Below are 17,796 nucleotides of genomic sequence, written 5' to 3' on the forward strand. Positions count from 1 at the left end.
AACAGCACTGACTGCAACCTAACGAATTGGAGCAACAGATTACATAAAATATTACTTGTTGCCATCTAATACCAACCCTGCTGCCTACATAATACGAACAATCACCACGACAACGCAAAATTGAAAATTAACAGCAATAAAGTATCTGAGGTCCAAGAAAATTCTTGTCCAATTAAAGGACCTTGTAGTGTCGTGCTCTAGTCTTCACGTCTTGACTTGATGACATAGAGCGCGGTGGCCTTTTTGGGTAGCGGCCAGATAGAGTGAGGAGCCAGCGAGAATAGCGGACGTCTCCCGGCGCTCTCCCTGATTGTGCTTATAAATATAATACACAAGGAGAACACAGGGGGTCTAAACACCACCTTGTATGGCTAGCTATCCTTAACTCCAACACAGGTTGCGAGTTAGTGCCCTAGTCACCCTAGATAGCCCACAAAACGAGATACAGTATAGTGGTAGGTCTGCGTGCATGGAATCACGTACATACAGTACCAGTTTACAAGATCCAAGTAGCTCATATATTGGATTACCATCAAATGAACTTCGTGATCAGTCATATCATATGGTTCACCAGTATCACGTAGTTGGTCCCTTGATCATCGAAACCATTTAACCACAACTGAATAGCAGAGCAGGATCAAGTCCACAGGCACTTATGGACGACCATATGACAGCCGATAATTGATGGCTAGGGCTGTCATCTTGAGGACCCCCCCCCCCATTCCCTTCCGATATCCCGTCCTGAGAAAGACTCGTTGTGACCACCCACTGGGGCACCGCCAGGGTCAAAACGTCGACGTACTTCCAAGCTCAGAGATTGCAGGATTCCTTCAGACTAAGGATAGGATTCACTGTATCATTAAACCTCTGACTTCCCAAACTGTACATATGCTAAGCTGTACATAGGCCTGCACTGTATATATTGTTCACATTTTGGTCACTATAAGCACTTGTGTCACTTCACTTGTCACTTATGTGTAAATCTCCTGTTGACAGCATTTACTTTTCTTTGTTTACTTTGGATATCATTGAATGATGCAATTCGGATAAAAGTAACAATTTACATTGAATGTCTCACTCTTAATCCCTTTGAATCTTTTTGTTGGTTAATCTGCATAATAAGTAACAACAGGAAGTTACTTCCCTTTCAGTTATTCTGTGTAGAGGTTGTGTTGTAATTCCATGCTACTCATTTTGAGCATCTACGATTAACATTTCTTACCCGACAAAACCATTTTGTATATATATATATATATATATATATACATACCCAGGTTCTGAGGGACACCGGGTTACCCCATTATGAATATTCAGGACACAGAAGGGAGCAAACACAGCAGGAAAGATATTGCCCATAGGTGAGAAGAGGAGCAGGGCAAGAAAACAATCGTCGAAGAGTCAGCTGGTACCACGTTCGAAGAAGATAGAAGGAATGCCTGGGGCCCTGGCGGAGCAAGCAGAACACAGCACAGGGGGCAGATCTGCTTCGCAACAGAGCCCCCACGCCTGCACAGACAAAGCGCGCCAGGCAGTCAAAGAGGAGAGGAAGACCCACCGGGAAGAAGAGAGGAAAGGTGTGCTCAAACGTCCTTGCTCACAACACCGATCCCCTTCTAACCCAGACCAGGGGATCCCTCGATGAAGTGGGAAGGTTGGAGGGAATACTTTATGAACTATCTGGAGGCCCTGGAGGACAAGAATGGAGAAGCATTTCCCAGCAAAAGAAGGGAGAGGATATTGCTTCATAACCTAGGTCCCGAAGGCATCAGAGTGTTCCAGAATATAGTCCCAACTCCACGACAAGGGGCTGAGGATGACGTGTTCAAGCATGCGATTGATGATCTGAATAAACATTATAGGCCGGCAGTGTGCACGTCCATAGACAGATACAACTTCCAACAAAGGAAACAATCAGTGGGGGAGTCCATAGATGAGTACGTAGCAACGTTGAAGAAATTGACAGTCCCGTGTAAATTCGGCACCTTACACGATGAATTCATTAAAGATCAAATTGTCATGCGCACCACGAACTCGGCGATCCAGGACAAGCTGAGGGTAAATGGAGATGCGACCTTGAAGGAAGTCATAGCTATGGTGAAGATAGCAGAGTTATCGGAATCATGTGTGGTGGCAGCGTAAAAGGAGACAGCCACCAGACCCATGGTGAACAAAGTCACTGAGGCAGAACCACCGGGAAGAGGCAAGGGAGCAACAGGGAACACGAGGACACAGGCCAAATGGACGTCCAGACCAGCACCAGCGAAGAAACCTGGAAATGAAGGCAAGAACACGTGTCACAGGTGCGGGAGTATGTCTCATCCAGCCTATGATAAAAGGTGTCCAGCCTTTTGTGCCAAATGCATGTTCTGCGGGATCGTAGGGCACTACAAGAAAGTATGTCGCCGCAAGCAAATAAGAGCGACAGTCAAGTACGTCGCACAAGGGTCAGATGTAGAAGGAAAACGCGAAGAAGAAGAAGACAGCGTGTTGTGCATAGAAGAACACATATTGGGGATCAACTGCAACTGCTCTAAGAAACCTCAATGCGACCTAGTAATAGGAGGAATACCGATAAAGATGGTAGTGGATTCCGGATCCCCATAAACCATAATACAACGGACGGTGTGGGATGAACACTTCAAAAATCAGCTGGGACACCACCTGGAACCCCCGGATATTCGAGCAGTCACATTCACTGAAGACCCCATTCCTATGGTAGGATACCGAAGCCTGAAACTTGAATTCAAGGAACGGAGTGCAAAGTGCAAACTATACGTGGCAGAGAAAGGTCCTTCGGTCCTGGGGTGGATCGACCAAGGAGACTTGGGAATACAGTTGAACCCCGGAGGCACCACACAAGCTCTGATGACCAGCGACGAGCAACAACCGGACGTCACGAAACTGAAGGAAGAATTTCCCACCGTGTTCGGAGGCAAAGTCAGCAAATTGACTACATTCACGCACAAGATTGATCTCAAGGTAGATGCGAAACCGGTGTGCCTGAAGGTGAGAAATATCCCACTGGCTATCAGAGAGAAAGTACAACAGGAATTTCGCAGGCTGTAAGACAATGGTATCATAGAACCGATAACTAGCGCAGAGTGGTTGGCACCGTTGGTGGTGGCAATGAAGCCAAACGGCAAGGTGCGTCTGTGTGTGGACCTGAGGGAATTGAACAAAAATATAATAGTGGAAAAATTCCCACTACCAAGAATAGATGAGATGCTGGCAAAAACAAAGGGGGTGAAATGGTTCTCAACCATCGACCTCACCTCGGCCTACTATCAAATAGCCCTACACCACACATGCTGGAAATTGACATCGTTCATAAACCCCTTCTCGTGCTATCAGTTTCGCAGGATGCCATTTGGACTGGCCTCGGCAGCAGCCGTATTTCAGAAACTTATGCACAAGTTATTCAAGGGAGTGGATGGAGTTCAGTACTTCCAAGATGACATCTTGTTGATGGGCATGAACAAAGCAGACCATGACGCTAAGTTGTCCAAAGTCCAGGATGTCTAGGAACGCAATGGACTCACTGTGGAGTGGGACAAGTGCCGGTTTGGACTGACATCTGTCACATACTTAGGCCACGAGATCAGTGACCAAGGCATCACACCTAAACAATCCAATGTCAAAGCGATATGGGACGCACCACCTCCGGGACACAAGGAGGAAGTCAGGTCATTCCTTGGCATGGCCAAGTTTTACAGCAAATTCGTACAGAATTTGGCCACCGAGACACACCATTTGCGCCAACTCCTCCGGGACAAGACAGCCTTCGAGTGGACAGAGGAGACACAAGAAGAATTCCAGAAGATCAAAGCGGACATCAGCACAGCATTTCCTCTATGTGGATTTGACCAGCAAGCAAGATCAGTATTAACGAGTGAGAGGGGCCTAGGAGCGGTCCTAATGCAAGAGACAAAAGACGTGGAACTAGCCACCCTCAGTTTTGCACCCAGATCTTTGTCACCTACGGAGCAGAAGTACAGTGTAATAGAAAAGGAGATGTTGGCGGCAGTCTGGGCCATGGAGAAGTTCCGCCAGTTCTTATGGGGCACAAGATTCAGGCTGAGAACAGACCTTAAGCCTCTGGTCAAGGTCCTCACATCATCGGGACATGCGAATGCAACCCCCCGCATCGCTAAGATGACCTTGAAATTGTTGGACTACAGGTATGACGTCGAATACATCCCGGGAGCCAGAAACAAAGTAGCCGACTATCTCAGTCGAGCTTCAGCCATGGAGGAAGCTCCACGCGGTTCCGAAGATGAAGATAGCAGAGTGGCGTTCATGGAGGATCACGAAAGTGTGATAAGCGAACAGGAGTGGAAGGAGGCATACGAGAACGACTCAGACATCAGGGCTGTCAAGCATTTCATACTAAGAGGATGGCCAGAGAAGAGGCACGTAGAGGCAGCGCACAGAAAATCCTTTGAAGTGAGAGAAGAATTATCGGTTTGTGACCGAGGAATCTTCCTGTGGAGAGGTGAAAAGGTAGTTCCTCCCATCACGTTGGTGCCACATTTACTTGCCCTTATACATGTATTGTGAAGACGAAGCTCAGGGTGAAACAGATGTACTGGTCGCCTGCTATGGATAGCCAGATATAAAAAGGCACGTACGGGACTGCGAACAATGCCAAAGAGCGGACAAGTCCCAAAGCCTGATGTGCCCACCCTTAGGAAAGTTTGACAACCCCACTAACCCTTGGGAGGATCTGTCGATAGACATCTTGGGTCCAGTATTGGATGCTCAGGGAGTTCAGAAATACGTGGTAGTACTCGTGGATCGGTATTCCAAGTGTCCAGAGATTGACATACCGGAAGACATGGACACCGACAAAGTATTAAAGTTTCTAACAACCATCTTCCTTAGAGAAGGTATTCCACGCTCCATCCTAAGTGACAATGGCCTCAGTTTCCGTCGGAAAAATGGAACGCGTACATGGGAAGGAATGGTATAAAGGTCAAGCACACATCCATATATGGAAACGGTCTAGCCGAAAGGTTCAATAGAGTTATCATGGGCTCGGTACAGTCAGCGATCGGAGCTGGGAAGGCCTGGGAAAAAGAATTAAAATGCATGTTGTGGGCCTACAGAATAACCCCGACCAGCACAGGATACGGCCCCTTCCAGATCATAAGAGGTCGAGAACCATTCACGAAGGACAATGTTGCATGGAAGGAGCGCACTATCACGAGCAAGTGGTCTCCAGCAGTAGTGCATCACAATCTGGAAAAGGCGCAAAGAATATATACGGAACACTTCAATAGAAGACGAAATGTCAAGGAGACGGAGTTAGAGAGAGGAGAGTGGGTTTGAGTCAAACTTGCCCAGTTAAGAAAGAAAGGTGATAGTAAGTTCAGTGCACCTATGGAAGTGGAAGCGGTTTACAACCGAGCAGCCCTGCTCAACGATGGGAAAGTTTGGTCTCTGGACAGGATGTCCAAATGCAACAAGATATTGCGATGGAATGAAAGAGAAAGTGGACAGGTAGAAATCCCACAGACTCAAGGCACAGAAGTCAATCCAGTGGAAGAAGGAAAAGGAAATGCTAGAGAAAGAGAGAGAGAGGAGGAAGTAGAGACAGGGAGTGGTCCTGGTGCCTTGGAACTCTCGGGAAGCACCAGTGTAACGCCTCGAAGGGGTGTTCCTCTGAGTGCAGAAAGAATGGGAGTAAGAAATCCCCAAGAAGTTGCCGTGTACACTTCCAGTATTCCAGTGAGGCGTACCCGCAATGGCAGAGCTGTGGTAAGACCGTTGAAGTACAGAGACTTTGAGATGGGAGACGGGAATGAGCCCACCAGCAGGTAGACAGAGAGACATCATCTTATATTTGAAATGTATATCCATAAAGGAGGGAGATATGTAGTGTTGCGCTCTAGTCTTCACGTCTTGACGTGATGACGTAGAGCGCGGCGGCCATTTTGGGTAGCGGCCTGATAGAGCGAGGAGCCCGCGAGAATAGCGGACGTCTCCTGGCGCTCTCCCTGATTGTGCTTATAAATAAAAATAATATACTTACCTGAAACCTTACGAGTGAGTGTGTCCTTCCCCAGGGGAGCTTGAACATTACAGACCTTAGGGGCATTTTAAATTCTGCACATCTCTGTCAAAGAGGGATGTAACTTGTTTTTAGCATTTTTTAATCTATAGCGTTTTTATATTGTCATATATCTATTTGGTTTTAGTCTGTTATTCATGTTTGTTGCCTTCTATGGTTTTTTACGAACCGAAATTAAGGAAATGAATGAACAATATGACACACATTACAGCAAATTACCTGTAGCAGAGATATTTTTTCTAGCTTCTAGAAAGACGAGTCTCGTGACCGCATGGTTGCTGTCTGCGTCAGCGTCATAAAATCCGCCGGTGGACACGGAACGTCTCCCAGAAAAAGAAGAAGAAAGACTTTGGATTCCATTTTGCTCTTGAATCAGGCTGGCTGTAACAATAAAAATCCAGTCTCACATATACACATTTATCACTGCAAATGATGAAGACTGAATCCAAGAAAGCATTGAAAATGTAACCATTGTATATTTATAATAACTATTTCCAAGTGCCACTTACTCTGACTCCTTGTTTGAAATATTGTCGTCCTGTTGGTTTATGATACTGTCTTTGCCATCGGGTATGACGACAGCAGTTATAAGTATTCCTGGATAGAAGCGCAATAATTTGAAGGAATGAGATAACTGCTGATGAATTCCATATACTTATCGAGGCATTTTCCTCAGTTTGATAGGTATGGGGAAATAGCTTCAGTAACATCAGAAGATGTCACACTAATTGCTCTGAATATTGTAGCGAGTAAAATGCCCTGTAGCCCAATTAGCAGACATTTTGACCACTTTGCCACCTTATAAAGACATTTTTCAATGATGAGCTAGGCAGGGGTGTAACACAGGCTCCTGCAGCCTCTGCGGTGAAGGGAGGACCCTTCAGAGCCCTTTATGAGGCCCAGTCAGCCCAAGTTCAATGAATATCTGTGAGATATGGTAGACTCAGGGTCCCTTCTTCATATTCTGCAGGGGGTTACCATCACTCGCCTCTGTAGCGAGGGCTCTTAAAAACAAATCTCTGTACACGCGCAATTATATATTTACTCATGACTTTGTTTTTCCTAATGTCACTTCTGGGTGACCAGACCCTATTCATCCCCTTGATCAGTTGGGAGACATTAAGCGAGTGAATTGTGTTGACCAAATATCTGTATCCGTGATAGTCACTTCGCCTGGAGGCAAATATAATACTGATTTGTTGCACGTTTTAGATATTCAAATATTTACAGTGAGGAAGTGAGCTGTATTGTTATAACAGGGGACCTGAATACTAAAACAGCAAATCAATATTGGAGAATGGTTAAGTAAATTCCTCCGGTAGGTTCTCCGTGGATTTAGAATTTCATTGATGAATAAGAGGTGTTCCATCACCAACAGCTCTAAATCATGGCCTTAATTGGAAGATCCAGGTACTCTTCAGACTTTCCAAATCACAGAGTACCTTGAAGGTTTGCAACACATTTCATGAGATGGCACCCATTGCTCTTGGAAGTCAACCAGTGCTTCATTTGAGCAGGTGGTTTCCGGTGTTCGGCACCGGCCCTTAATTGTCGGCACAACTCAATTGTTGGCACTAGCACTTATGACAGCTGCCACATGGTGGTGCTGTTTGTGTAATTTAGAGATGAGCAGCACAGCAATTGTTTATTCATTCAGTATACATTACAAATAATACCTGCCGCCCAAGCTATTTGTATATCTTTAGAGGCGTGGAATAGGCTGAATTGACACATTTGTAGCCGTGTGCTGGTTAGTAGTTGTGTAGGTACTGTCGTTGGCAGCGCTGGCAGTGGCAATGGGGGTTGCAAGCTGCAGAGGCCTCCTGATGAGGGCCCCGGCACTTATATTTTCACAAATGAAGCACTGGCCAGTACAGATAAAACGTCAGCAGTATTCTCCTCCCCATTTTCAAACACTGATTTGTGAGACTAATATCACACTTGTATCTTCCTGGAGTTCTAAATCTTACTCAAAGTAATTCATAACAATTCAGACTCTCGAGAGACCGGTCCGTGGGTATGGAAGGTTCACCGGTTTCCAACACGAGAACCAGAAAGCGTAAAGCTGTAATGTTAATACCTCACATAGTAAATCCCATATTCACGGCGCCTGCAAGGAAATATTCACTGTGCCTCGTGCAAAAGGAATTCTGGATAAAATATGCACTGCACGGAGTTTTCAGATAAGCATTCATACAAGTATAACTCCAAGAAAGGCATTTCAGCAATCAATAGCAATTACCTTAAGTCCCCACTGAGCTGGCATTTTAAATAACAATTGCTGGCTTTTTCTAAAGTCCCACTCGTATTCTTTGAGCAACTGACCCCTGCAGGGCCAACTTCCATTTCTTTTTTTTAAACCTAAAATGATGTATTATGTAGTACACTCTGTTCAAGTATGCACTTAATAGCAAAAGTACAAACAAATGTGCAAAAAATAAAAACAATATAGAGAAAACGCTGCAAAATACATCCTAAAATGTCATGGCATTTAATTATTCGGAGGGTACAAAGCACAGCGACTCACATAGAGCAGGTTTGTATAAATAAGTCAGAGGCAGAGCCTAGAACAAATATAGGTAAACAACAGCAGAAAGCAATACAAAAAACAAATTAAAGTAATGAGATAAAACAATACAAATGAAAAATAATTTAAATGAAAGAAGCAAAGAAATGAATAGTTTTGTAACCACGATTCATTCAGTAAATAGCTGATGTCTGCACCTCTGAGCACCCTTATGCAGCATCTGTACCCGCTACGCTGAGAATTAAGCCCCCCCCCACCCAAAAGGAAGTATTAGGGCTGAGGACATAACAAAGGTATATCGAGTATAAAAAAATAGGTAGAGTAATAGTCTTTGCCTGTATTTGATCAGTGTAGGGAGTTGCGAAGAGATCAGAGTCAATGCAGAGGAAACAGTAAGATGAGGATAACAGTCACTATGGCACGAGAATAGACAAGTGAGACAAAAAATAGACACTGAGAAGAGAAATGTGTAGTACTTATTTAAAGAGGGCTACGGAAGTGGTGGTATGAATAGTTAGAGGTGAGTTTCAGACTCTTGGTGCAAATCCTGAGAAAGATTAGTTAGAGTTTTTTAATTTTTTTTATTAAATTAAAAAGGCCATTTGATATAGTAGAGAGTGCCAGATGTACATTGCATAGTTAGAGCTAGGGTGAGCACCTCACTCCAGGGTTTTATGCACACTGGGTCCACTCCTGAACTTTTCACATACGTATCTTTGATTTCAGCTGTGTTAGTCTAATTAGTTCAATGAACGAAAAACAAGACTACAATACCCAGACTGCAGTAGGCTGTCACACAAAATTCCAGACTAGAAATAGTGTCCGTAATCACCTGGAAGAACGTGGTCACCCTAGTTAGAGCCAAAGGGGCTGAATTAAAGTTCTTGGACAGGGTTTTCTGTCGCAAATTCAACAGATTACACTGTCCACCAAATCTTTGGACCGCCTGCCTCATTTAGAGTTGGGTGGACCTCCAGATTTATATTGACGGAGCCCGCAATAGCTCTGTCAACAAAAAGCTACCTCCGATTGACCGATGGAGTAGCGGATGTCGGAGGTGAGTAGCGGGGCAAAGGGGAGTTGATGACTGATAATTTGCTGGAGGGTAGTGTGCACCACGCGCCAGTAGTTGGTGATTAAGGGGCATTCCCAAGCAAGATGCAGAAACGAGGCCTGAGGTGCAGAGCTGCCCAAGCAACTAGCCTCCTCGCGCAGTCCTATACGTTTGAGATGTGCAGGAGTGTGGTATAGCCTATGTAAGAACTTGAACTGTATAAGGCGTAGTCAGTGATTGGGCGAAAGGTCTACGGTCTGCGAACAACAATATGACCATTGTTCATCAGTTACCGGAAGTTCTAAGTCCCGGCTCCATTCAGCCTGAGTGACTGTGACGCACACCGGTGCTTTATCTTGCATCACCGTGTAAAGTCTGGTAATAAGTCTACGGTGCGAATTGTGTGAGAGTATATGTTCAAGTACATGTAATCGTCGCCGCAGACCGTCCCACACCCACTTCACGCACTCCACTGTATCTGCTGCAGTACATGTGTATCTGTAGGGGTGATAGAGTTCTGTAGCAAGTGGGACCGGAGCGAATAGTTCTGCCTCCACTGCCACATGCGACTGGAATTTAACCGGATACAGCCAGAAGTTCAGGAACTGGGCCTGAGCACAGAGAGCATACAACTGCATGTCAGGCGCGTTGAGACCACCCTGACTGAAGGGCAACTTGAGGGTTTCCCACACTATTCTAGGCTGTTTTCCTGCCCATGTCAAGGAGATCAAGTTAGACAGTAGATGATAAAGGAAATTGCTGTCTGAGTGACATGGGGAGGTTAGGAAACAGAAATAAAAATTTGAGCAACACAACCATTTTGGCAATGGCCTGTCGACCTATCAGCGACAATGGGAGGTGTGCCCAGGCCGGGATGCTCTCTTCTAACCAGTACATTGATCTGCCATAGTTGGCCTGCCAGAGTTCACTCATATTGCAACTAAGACAAACGCCCAAGTATCTGACAGGCGCTGACGCCCACTGTAAGTTGAACTCTGATTGGAATGGTTTTGTGCTCACAGTTAAGGTAAATATAACAGATTTAGCCCAGTGTATGGCTATGCCCGACAGCCCCCCAAACGCCTCAACCTCCTTGATGACTCGGTCAAAAATTTTCTGTGGGTGTCTGATATAAAGTTCAATGTCATCTGCATACATAAAGACCAGGATGCCACACTCATGGAACTGTATACCCCAATGGGTATGATGCTGGCGTAGTCTAGCTGCTATCGCCTCCATGGCGAGGGCAAACAGGAGGGGTGACAAAGGGCACCCCTGTCTCGTGTTGTGAGAAATTAAGAAAGGGTGTGACAACAGCCAATTTACATGCAGCATAGCGGTGGGAAAAGTGCCTATTAGCTTAAAAAGGTTACACAATTTTCGGCTAAGACCCAAGTGCTGTAACAGTTGCAACAGAAATGGCCACTCCAAAGAGTCGAATGCCTTGGTGGTGTCCAAAAGGGCAGTGATCGCTGGTAAGCTCAGATCTAAGCCATTCATAACCGCAGACTTCTGAGATTGTGTGCTGTAGAATGGTCTGGCACAAACGCGACTGATCCGGGCAGATCATGGCAGGGAGTAGTGGGGGCCAGACAATTTGCGATGAATTTTGCTAAGATCTTATTGTCAACGTTTATCATCTGAACCAGTCTATAGGAGTCACATGATGTGGCAGGTTTACAGGGCTTGAGGATAGTGACAATGAATTGACGCGGGAGTACTCCTGTTTCTACGGATTCTTCATACATAGGGAGCAGATGTGGGGTTAATAGAGGCAAATTCTTCATAAAAGGATGTCGTGAGGCCATCAAGACCGGGTGCCTTATCATTCAGGAGGCTGCAGATAACCTTTTGGACCTCTTCCTCTGTGAACAGAGATTCTAAGTATTGGTGATGTACATCATCTAACCACACTACCAGTATGGGTGCCAAGTACTCTTTAATCTCATCAGAGTGAACTTGTGATTTGATTGAGTAGAGGTCAGACTAAAAAGTAACCATTGCGTCCAGAATATCAGTGGGGTGTGTATGGTGTCATAGTTGTCCGTTAGTAAGACCCACTATATAATCATGCGCTTTACATGGCCTAATGAGTTGGGCTAACGTCTTGCCTGGGCGCTCTCCCTCCTCATATCTACGGGCTTAGGCCTCCTGACTCAGATAATGAACCTCGCGGTCCACCTCCTCATTATATTCCAATAACGTTTACCATATTCTTGCCAAGAGGCCCCTATTGTTATTTTGGACCAATTCAACCTCTATTGCTCTCAGCGTAGACTCCAGGCGTGCGAGTTGTGAGGGAATGTCCCTTAATATTCTGGCTTGTTTATATAATACAGACCCCCCCAGATGAGGACATAAAGGCCTCCCATAGCACAAATGTCGACTCGACAGAACCGGCATTCAGTGCAAAATAATCGATAATAGCAGACCGTATCTCTGAGCAAAAAAAACTGATATCCCGGCACGCCAGCAGGTGCCAAGAGAAAGCCCTCGGGATTGCATAGGGTAACATCAACTCCAACATTACCGGTAAATGGTCGGAGAGTGTGCAGGGGAGTATCGAGGTACTGATTGTCCATGTCCGGACCGCCCTAGTGACAAGCCAATAATCCATGCGTGACCATTCTCCAGTAGCAGAAGTGATACATGTGCCCTCCTTACTCATACCGTGTAGGGATCGTCAAGTGTCAACAAGGTTTTCATCTAGGGTGTGAAGTTGTGTGGCTGCCTTTGGGTGCGGGTGATTGGGTGCTCCAGACTATCCATATCTGGGTCCAAAACAACGTTAAAATCTCCCTTTCCAGATTATCGCACCAGGTCCTAGATTCACAATGTGGCACCATACCTCACTGAAAAACTCAGGGCAATCTGTTGTGGGGCCATAAACCCAAGAAAGTATGATTGGGTGTTCGTGGAGGGTGCCAGCTAAAAGCATAAAGTGACCTCCTGAATCCAGCTTAGCTTGTGGGAGTTTCCATGGCAAGTGTTACTGATCAGTATGGCAACTTCCCGGGCATAATTAGAGTAGCAAGCAACGTGTGTCTCTGCGCACCATCGAGCACATAAACGAGCAGTGTTGGAGGGAGTGAGATATAGCTCCTGCAGGAAGCATGTCAGCTTGGTGTCGTGTGAGGTATGCGTCTACGAGGCAGGCTTTTCTGGCGTTGTTTAGCGCACAGACATTCCAAGTTAGACATTTAGTGCCTGTTGTCATGCTGCGGTGTGGGGGAAGTGGTTGGTCCGAGTGCATCTAATGTCGTAGTTGCATGCATGTGGCAGCTTCATGATGCTGAGACTGTCAATTATGCAGGCAGAGTGTGCCAGCAAAATCAGGGGAATTTCTCTCATTCTACCAATAGCGGTGGGGCGAGGGAAAGAAATAGAACAAATGGCCTGTGTTAGATCGAGCATGTGTGGTAACCAACATAACAGTAACTCACTGTGAACAGAAGACCCAACCCCTGAACTCAGCCCGAACCCATGCAATACCCACCCCAAACCCCAAGATCAACAGTAAGGCTTGCATAACAGGTAGCCAATAACTCAAGTACAATACCACAGAGATAGGACTCATTCCGGGGGGCAGAGGAGAGCCAGGCAAACACCCCAGCCAGAGCTAGGCTGGGTGGCTGAACCGACAACTGACGCTCACAGTGTTGTACATCAGAGAGGGAACCTTTATATTCAACTTGCAGTAGTCATTCATCACCCTTAACCCGCCAGCAACAATCATAGGATGCCGTGTGGCAAAGTGTCAGCTCAAATGAGCCCCAGTGCAGGTTACATATGGACACAGCACTAGCAATTGTCGTCCAGCGTCACCACTTTCTTGTGGTGCGGAGATCCCCTTGCCACACTCGGGCCATGTTTTTGGCAAATATACGCGCTGCTTTTGGGCTGGCGAAGAAGTGTGTATTTCCTGTGTGTTTGATTCTCAGTTTGGCAGGGTATAGGAGAGCGTATTTAATCTCTGCTTTTTGCATGATTTTTTTGGTGGGTAGGAATTCCTTCTGAGCTGCCTGCACCGCAACAGTGAAATCTGGGTAGAAGGAAATCACATTGCCTCGGAACTGCACCTCTCCTCGATCCTTAGAGAGGCGCAACACCACATCCATGTCCTTATAGTTGAGGAGGTGCACGATTTTAAGGTGCGCTGAAGCGCCCGGAGGCGGCTGTAGCGCCAAAGCCCTGTACGCCTGCTCCACAATAAACACCTAGGACAGAGTGGCTCCAAAAAGTTCCTTTTGCATGATTGTGATTTAGTCGTCCATATTGTCAATAGCAGTGGATTCCGAATTACCTACAATTCCCAAATTATTTCACCTAGACCGGGCCTCTAAATCTTCATTTTTAGCTTTGACAATGGCTAGGACCCTGTGCATGTGGAGCAATTGCTTACTGGTCGTGGTCTGATTGTCATCGATATCCGAAACCCTAGTTTCATGCTGGTCTAGGCGCTCCCCGTGTTTGTCAACCCTCTCGCTCATTTTATCAAGATGTTGCACCATCCCATCTAGTTTGCCATCTATCGCTTTGAGGCTGATCTTTACATCCACCAGGATCTCCTTGAGATCTTCATTACGGCTGTGGAGGGGTCTGATTCCTGACTTCCATGCTGCTCAGACTCCAGCCGACGTGGGGTGATTTTGCCTTCAAACGGGAGCTGGGGGGGCGTGGCCAGCCAACATAGCTGATCGGAAGTGACTCCCACAGGCTCCGTCCCAAGCCCCGTAATTTTTGTGTCCTGAGGCGTATTGAAGCGCACCCGGCCCCCCCCCGGAGCAGCTAGTGATGGGGAAACACCTGCGCGCTGGTTTCATGCTCAGAGGAGCCCCCGGGGCTCAGGTTTTGCTTTATCGGAAAATATAGCTGTCCCGTGTATTTGACATGGCCTGTGTTCTGGTCTTTTACTGCAGGCTTGTTAATCAGTTGAACCTTCCCTCTTTTCTACAGACGTTGATAAAACATCTATTTACATATGTTCGGTAGGCAGAATATGTGGACATTTCGCATTATTATTATTATCTTTTGCTCTCTAGAAGAATTCGTTTTTTTGTTATTAGTTATCACGTAGGGTAGGACTCCTCGAGCTTTCACCTTTATTCTTTCATCTTTTTTCTTCTTATTAACATGCTTTTTTCTTCTACGCAATTCATGTGATTCTAACATGTGTGCAGCTTTGGCCTTTTAACTTTTGTAAATAATTTCCTATCAGATCACTCTTGTAGCCTGACCATCGTGCATATTATCCAATGTAAATATGTAATATGTGTTGAAAAAGGCGAAACATTAATGCTTTTCAAAAATGAAGTAGATTGGTTTAAAAAAAACGAAATTCTACTATTTAATAGGTCCCATGGACATTGCATATGAATGAGTCCTTACGCCCTGAAGAAGGTGGTACCCTGGGAAAAAGGGGGTGTTACATCGAAACGCGCGTCGGCGTTTTTGATCTTCCTTGTCCACAAACTCTTATACTTCAATGATTACTGCAGGTGAAGATGTATAAGTGTCAGTTTCATTTACATATGTAAATCAAAGTGTGTCTTAATCCTTTTGATGTATAATGCTACTGTTTTTGAATTGCATATCAGCAATTTGACTGTTTCATGATAAAAAAATTATTTGCCTGATTGATTATATGTTTAGGAGTTACGAACTATAACTTTTTCGCATTCTGAGATGAATGTTAAGTGTGTTTGTCACGGTTTGAATGGGTTTATTTGAATTTGAGGATGTATGAATGATTTGTGTGAAAGAATTGTCCATGGGCCTTAGCAAGTTTAGTATTATGTAAACACATGGTCCATATATTTATTTACGTGTTTTGAATAATATGAAAATAAAAAAATAATTTGTTGTTTAAATAATTTGACCCATGTTAGTGTTTAAGCACATGGCCTAGCAAGAGTTACTTTTTATAAAAATGACTTAATTGCGTTCAGCTAAAAGATAGCGGTAGAGCAGACTGTTGTTCGTGTGGTACTCTCTGATTTTCCCCTATTTGTCTACCTACAGTTATTTGGGGGTTCCCCTTTTTTCTAGTGGTTGAGCCCCGGGGGGGAAGCAGTTGAGCATCAACAGACCGTGGCTGCCCCAGGGCGTGTTATACAAAATGGCGGCTCTCCCCTTCGGGCGCACCGCATAGCAGTGCAGCTGAGCCCTTGTGAGAATCTGTGGGGAGCGGAACAGTGAGGGCTCTGGTCGTGACCCCTTGTGCGCTCCTGAATTGCTTAGCGGGATGACAGTACATTTGGGAGTCAGCGGGATGTCCGTGTGATAACCCCCGGAGCCCAGACCTAACAAAATTGCGGGGCACCCCTGAGGACGCGGTGAGTGGTGCTAACGGAGGGGCCCGGCCGAGGTCAAGACATCTGGAGCCTCTACAAGACCATCGGCGACCTGATGGACGCCCCCGCCGAGCTGAGGTGAGGCTCGGACGGGGCCGAGACTACCTGAGACCAGGCTCCTTGTGACTGAGCAACTTTTCCTGTTGGGATCGTTGAGTAAAGTGCAACAGTGTCCCGAGCCCCCACAGGGCCACCCGGTGAGCGCTGCAATCGCGCCCCCTAGTTAGGCTGGGGGGCAAAGCAAGGTGGCCGGCGGCCGCATCAGGAGCCACAGTGGGGGGCCACGAGCAGTGCTAAGCCCCTGGGACATTGATTTTCTTTAATCAGAGGCTCGCACCGGCGGGGGGCCTGGCAAGCGCTGTGTCTCAAAGGCAGACTGCAGTGTGGGGCTCTTTATTAAAGCAGGTGCCCGAGGGAGACCAAGCATAGCCCATTGACCACCATGGACCACATGGCGCCTGTCTTCAAGATGGCCGCTGTGGCAAGAGCATGACAAAGTGCAGAACCAGGGAGTAGCAGAGAAGCGGTGGGACATGCACACTTTTCACTGGACCCGGAAGTAGCAGAGAAGCGGTGGGACATGCACACTTTTCACTGAGCCCCACAGGGAGTTAATGGTCTGAGCAGCATGCACTAGAGAGGGCCTGAAACCCACTCCTATGCGTGGCACTGGGCGCCTGTTGCCTGACCCTAACATGGACGCCACACACTGAGGAAAGTCACTAGAGAGCTCTGGCAGCGATATCAGAACTATTATGCAGGCCCCCCTTCCCATTGAACACAGAAAGGAGCCGGAGAAATGCGAAGAGCAGCGCCAGCGGCCGCCACCTTTCTTGAAGGGACCCAACATTAGCACGCAAGCCGCCTGCACTGACGGGGCCCTCTGAACAGCTCCTAGAGCCCTAATAATCAGCACCTGGGGTACACCCGCAGAGGATTGTGGGCGGCGTTGCTCCCTTAGTTGAACGAGGAGCGCACAGCTTGGTTCCGCGTGGCAACAGGTGGCCAAGAGCAAACCAAGCAAAGCACCCACCTATGCCACCGAAAAAGGCCCCCACCAATAAGGTCTCCAACTACTTTGCCACTTCAGGTGCGGGATCGACCGGTGAGGAAACGGCGCAGCCTATAGGAGCAATGGTGCTCACTAGGGAGGACCTCCTTGCTTCCCTCCGGGAGTTAAAAAAAGAGCTCCAAGAGGACATTAAGACTGACATGGATGCCTCCTTCGATGCGTTTTGGGTGGAAATGAGGGAAAAACTGAAGACCCTACTGGCCAACGTGGACTCGGTGGGCACCAGAACCCTCGACCTCGAGGCGAAAGTGCAAGAATTGACTGATTGCATTCAACCCCTGGAGGACGGCTCTGTGGATTTAAGTGGTCAACTACAAGCCAACTTGCTCAAGTGCAAGGAGTTAGAAAATAGGTCCCGCCAGGATAATATACGAGCCCATGGCCTGGAGGAAGACTGCAAGCGACCTGATCTGGAGACCTTCATGGTGGGCCTTTTCTCCACGGTCTTGGGAGAGGATAGCCCCGAGATCCACCTGGAGAGAGTTCACAGAGTTGGGCAGCGGCTCTCTGGGGAGGGCTTGAGGCCACGAGACATTCTGGCAAAATTCAGTTAATTTAAATTCAAAGAACTGGTGGTACAAAAAGCTAGAAACACTGACAAAATCTCTTTCCAAAACGCAACGTGTACACTCTACCAGGACTCTTATGGGCCGGCAGCAATACCGCCCAATCACCTACTGCTTGAGAGAGAAGAAGGTCAAGTACGGGTGGACCTATCCA

The 17,796-nt window shown here is 46.7% G+C and overlaps 1 protein-coding gene across 1 annotated transcript in view; it reads right to left on the bottom strand.

Annotated features, from left to right (window-relative positions):
* The window catches only part of WDR49 (WD repeat domain 49), a 676,266-nt gene that overhangs the window by 170,834 nt on the left and 487,636 nt on the right, over positions 1-17,796 (bottom strand). Inside the window, exon 13 of the mRNA XM_078668100.1 lies at positions 6,290-6,451. Coding sequence (XP_078524226.1) covers positions 6,290-6,451 — 162 coding nt within the window. The remainder of the gene's footprint in view (positions 1-6,289; positions 6,452-17,796) is intronic.

The sequence above is a fragment of the Lissotriton helveticus genome, chromosome 11 (assembly GCF_964261635.1).
Source record: "Lissotriton helveticus chromosome 11, aLisHel1.1, whole genome shotgun sequence".
Classification (NCBI taxonomy): domain Eukaryota; kingdom Metazoa; phylum Chordata; class Amphibia; order Caudata; family Salamandridae; genus Lissotriton; species Lissotriton helveticus.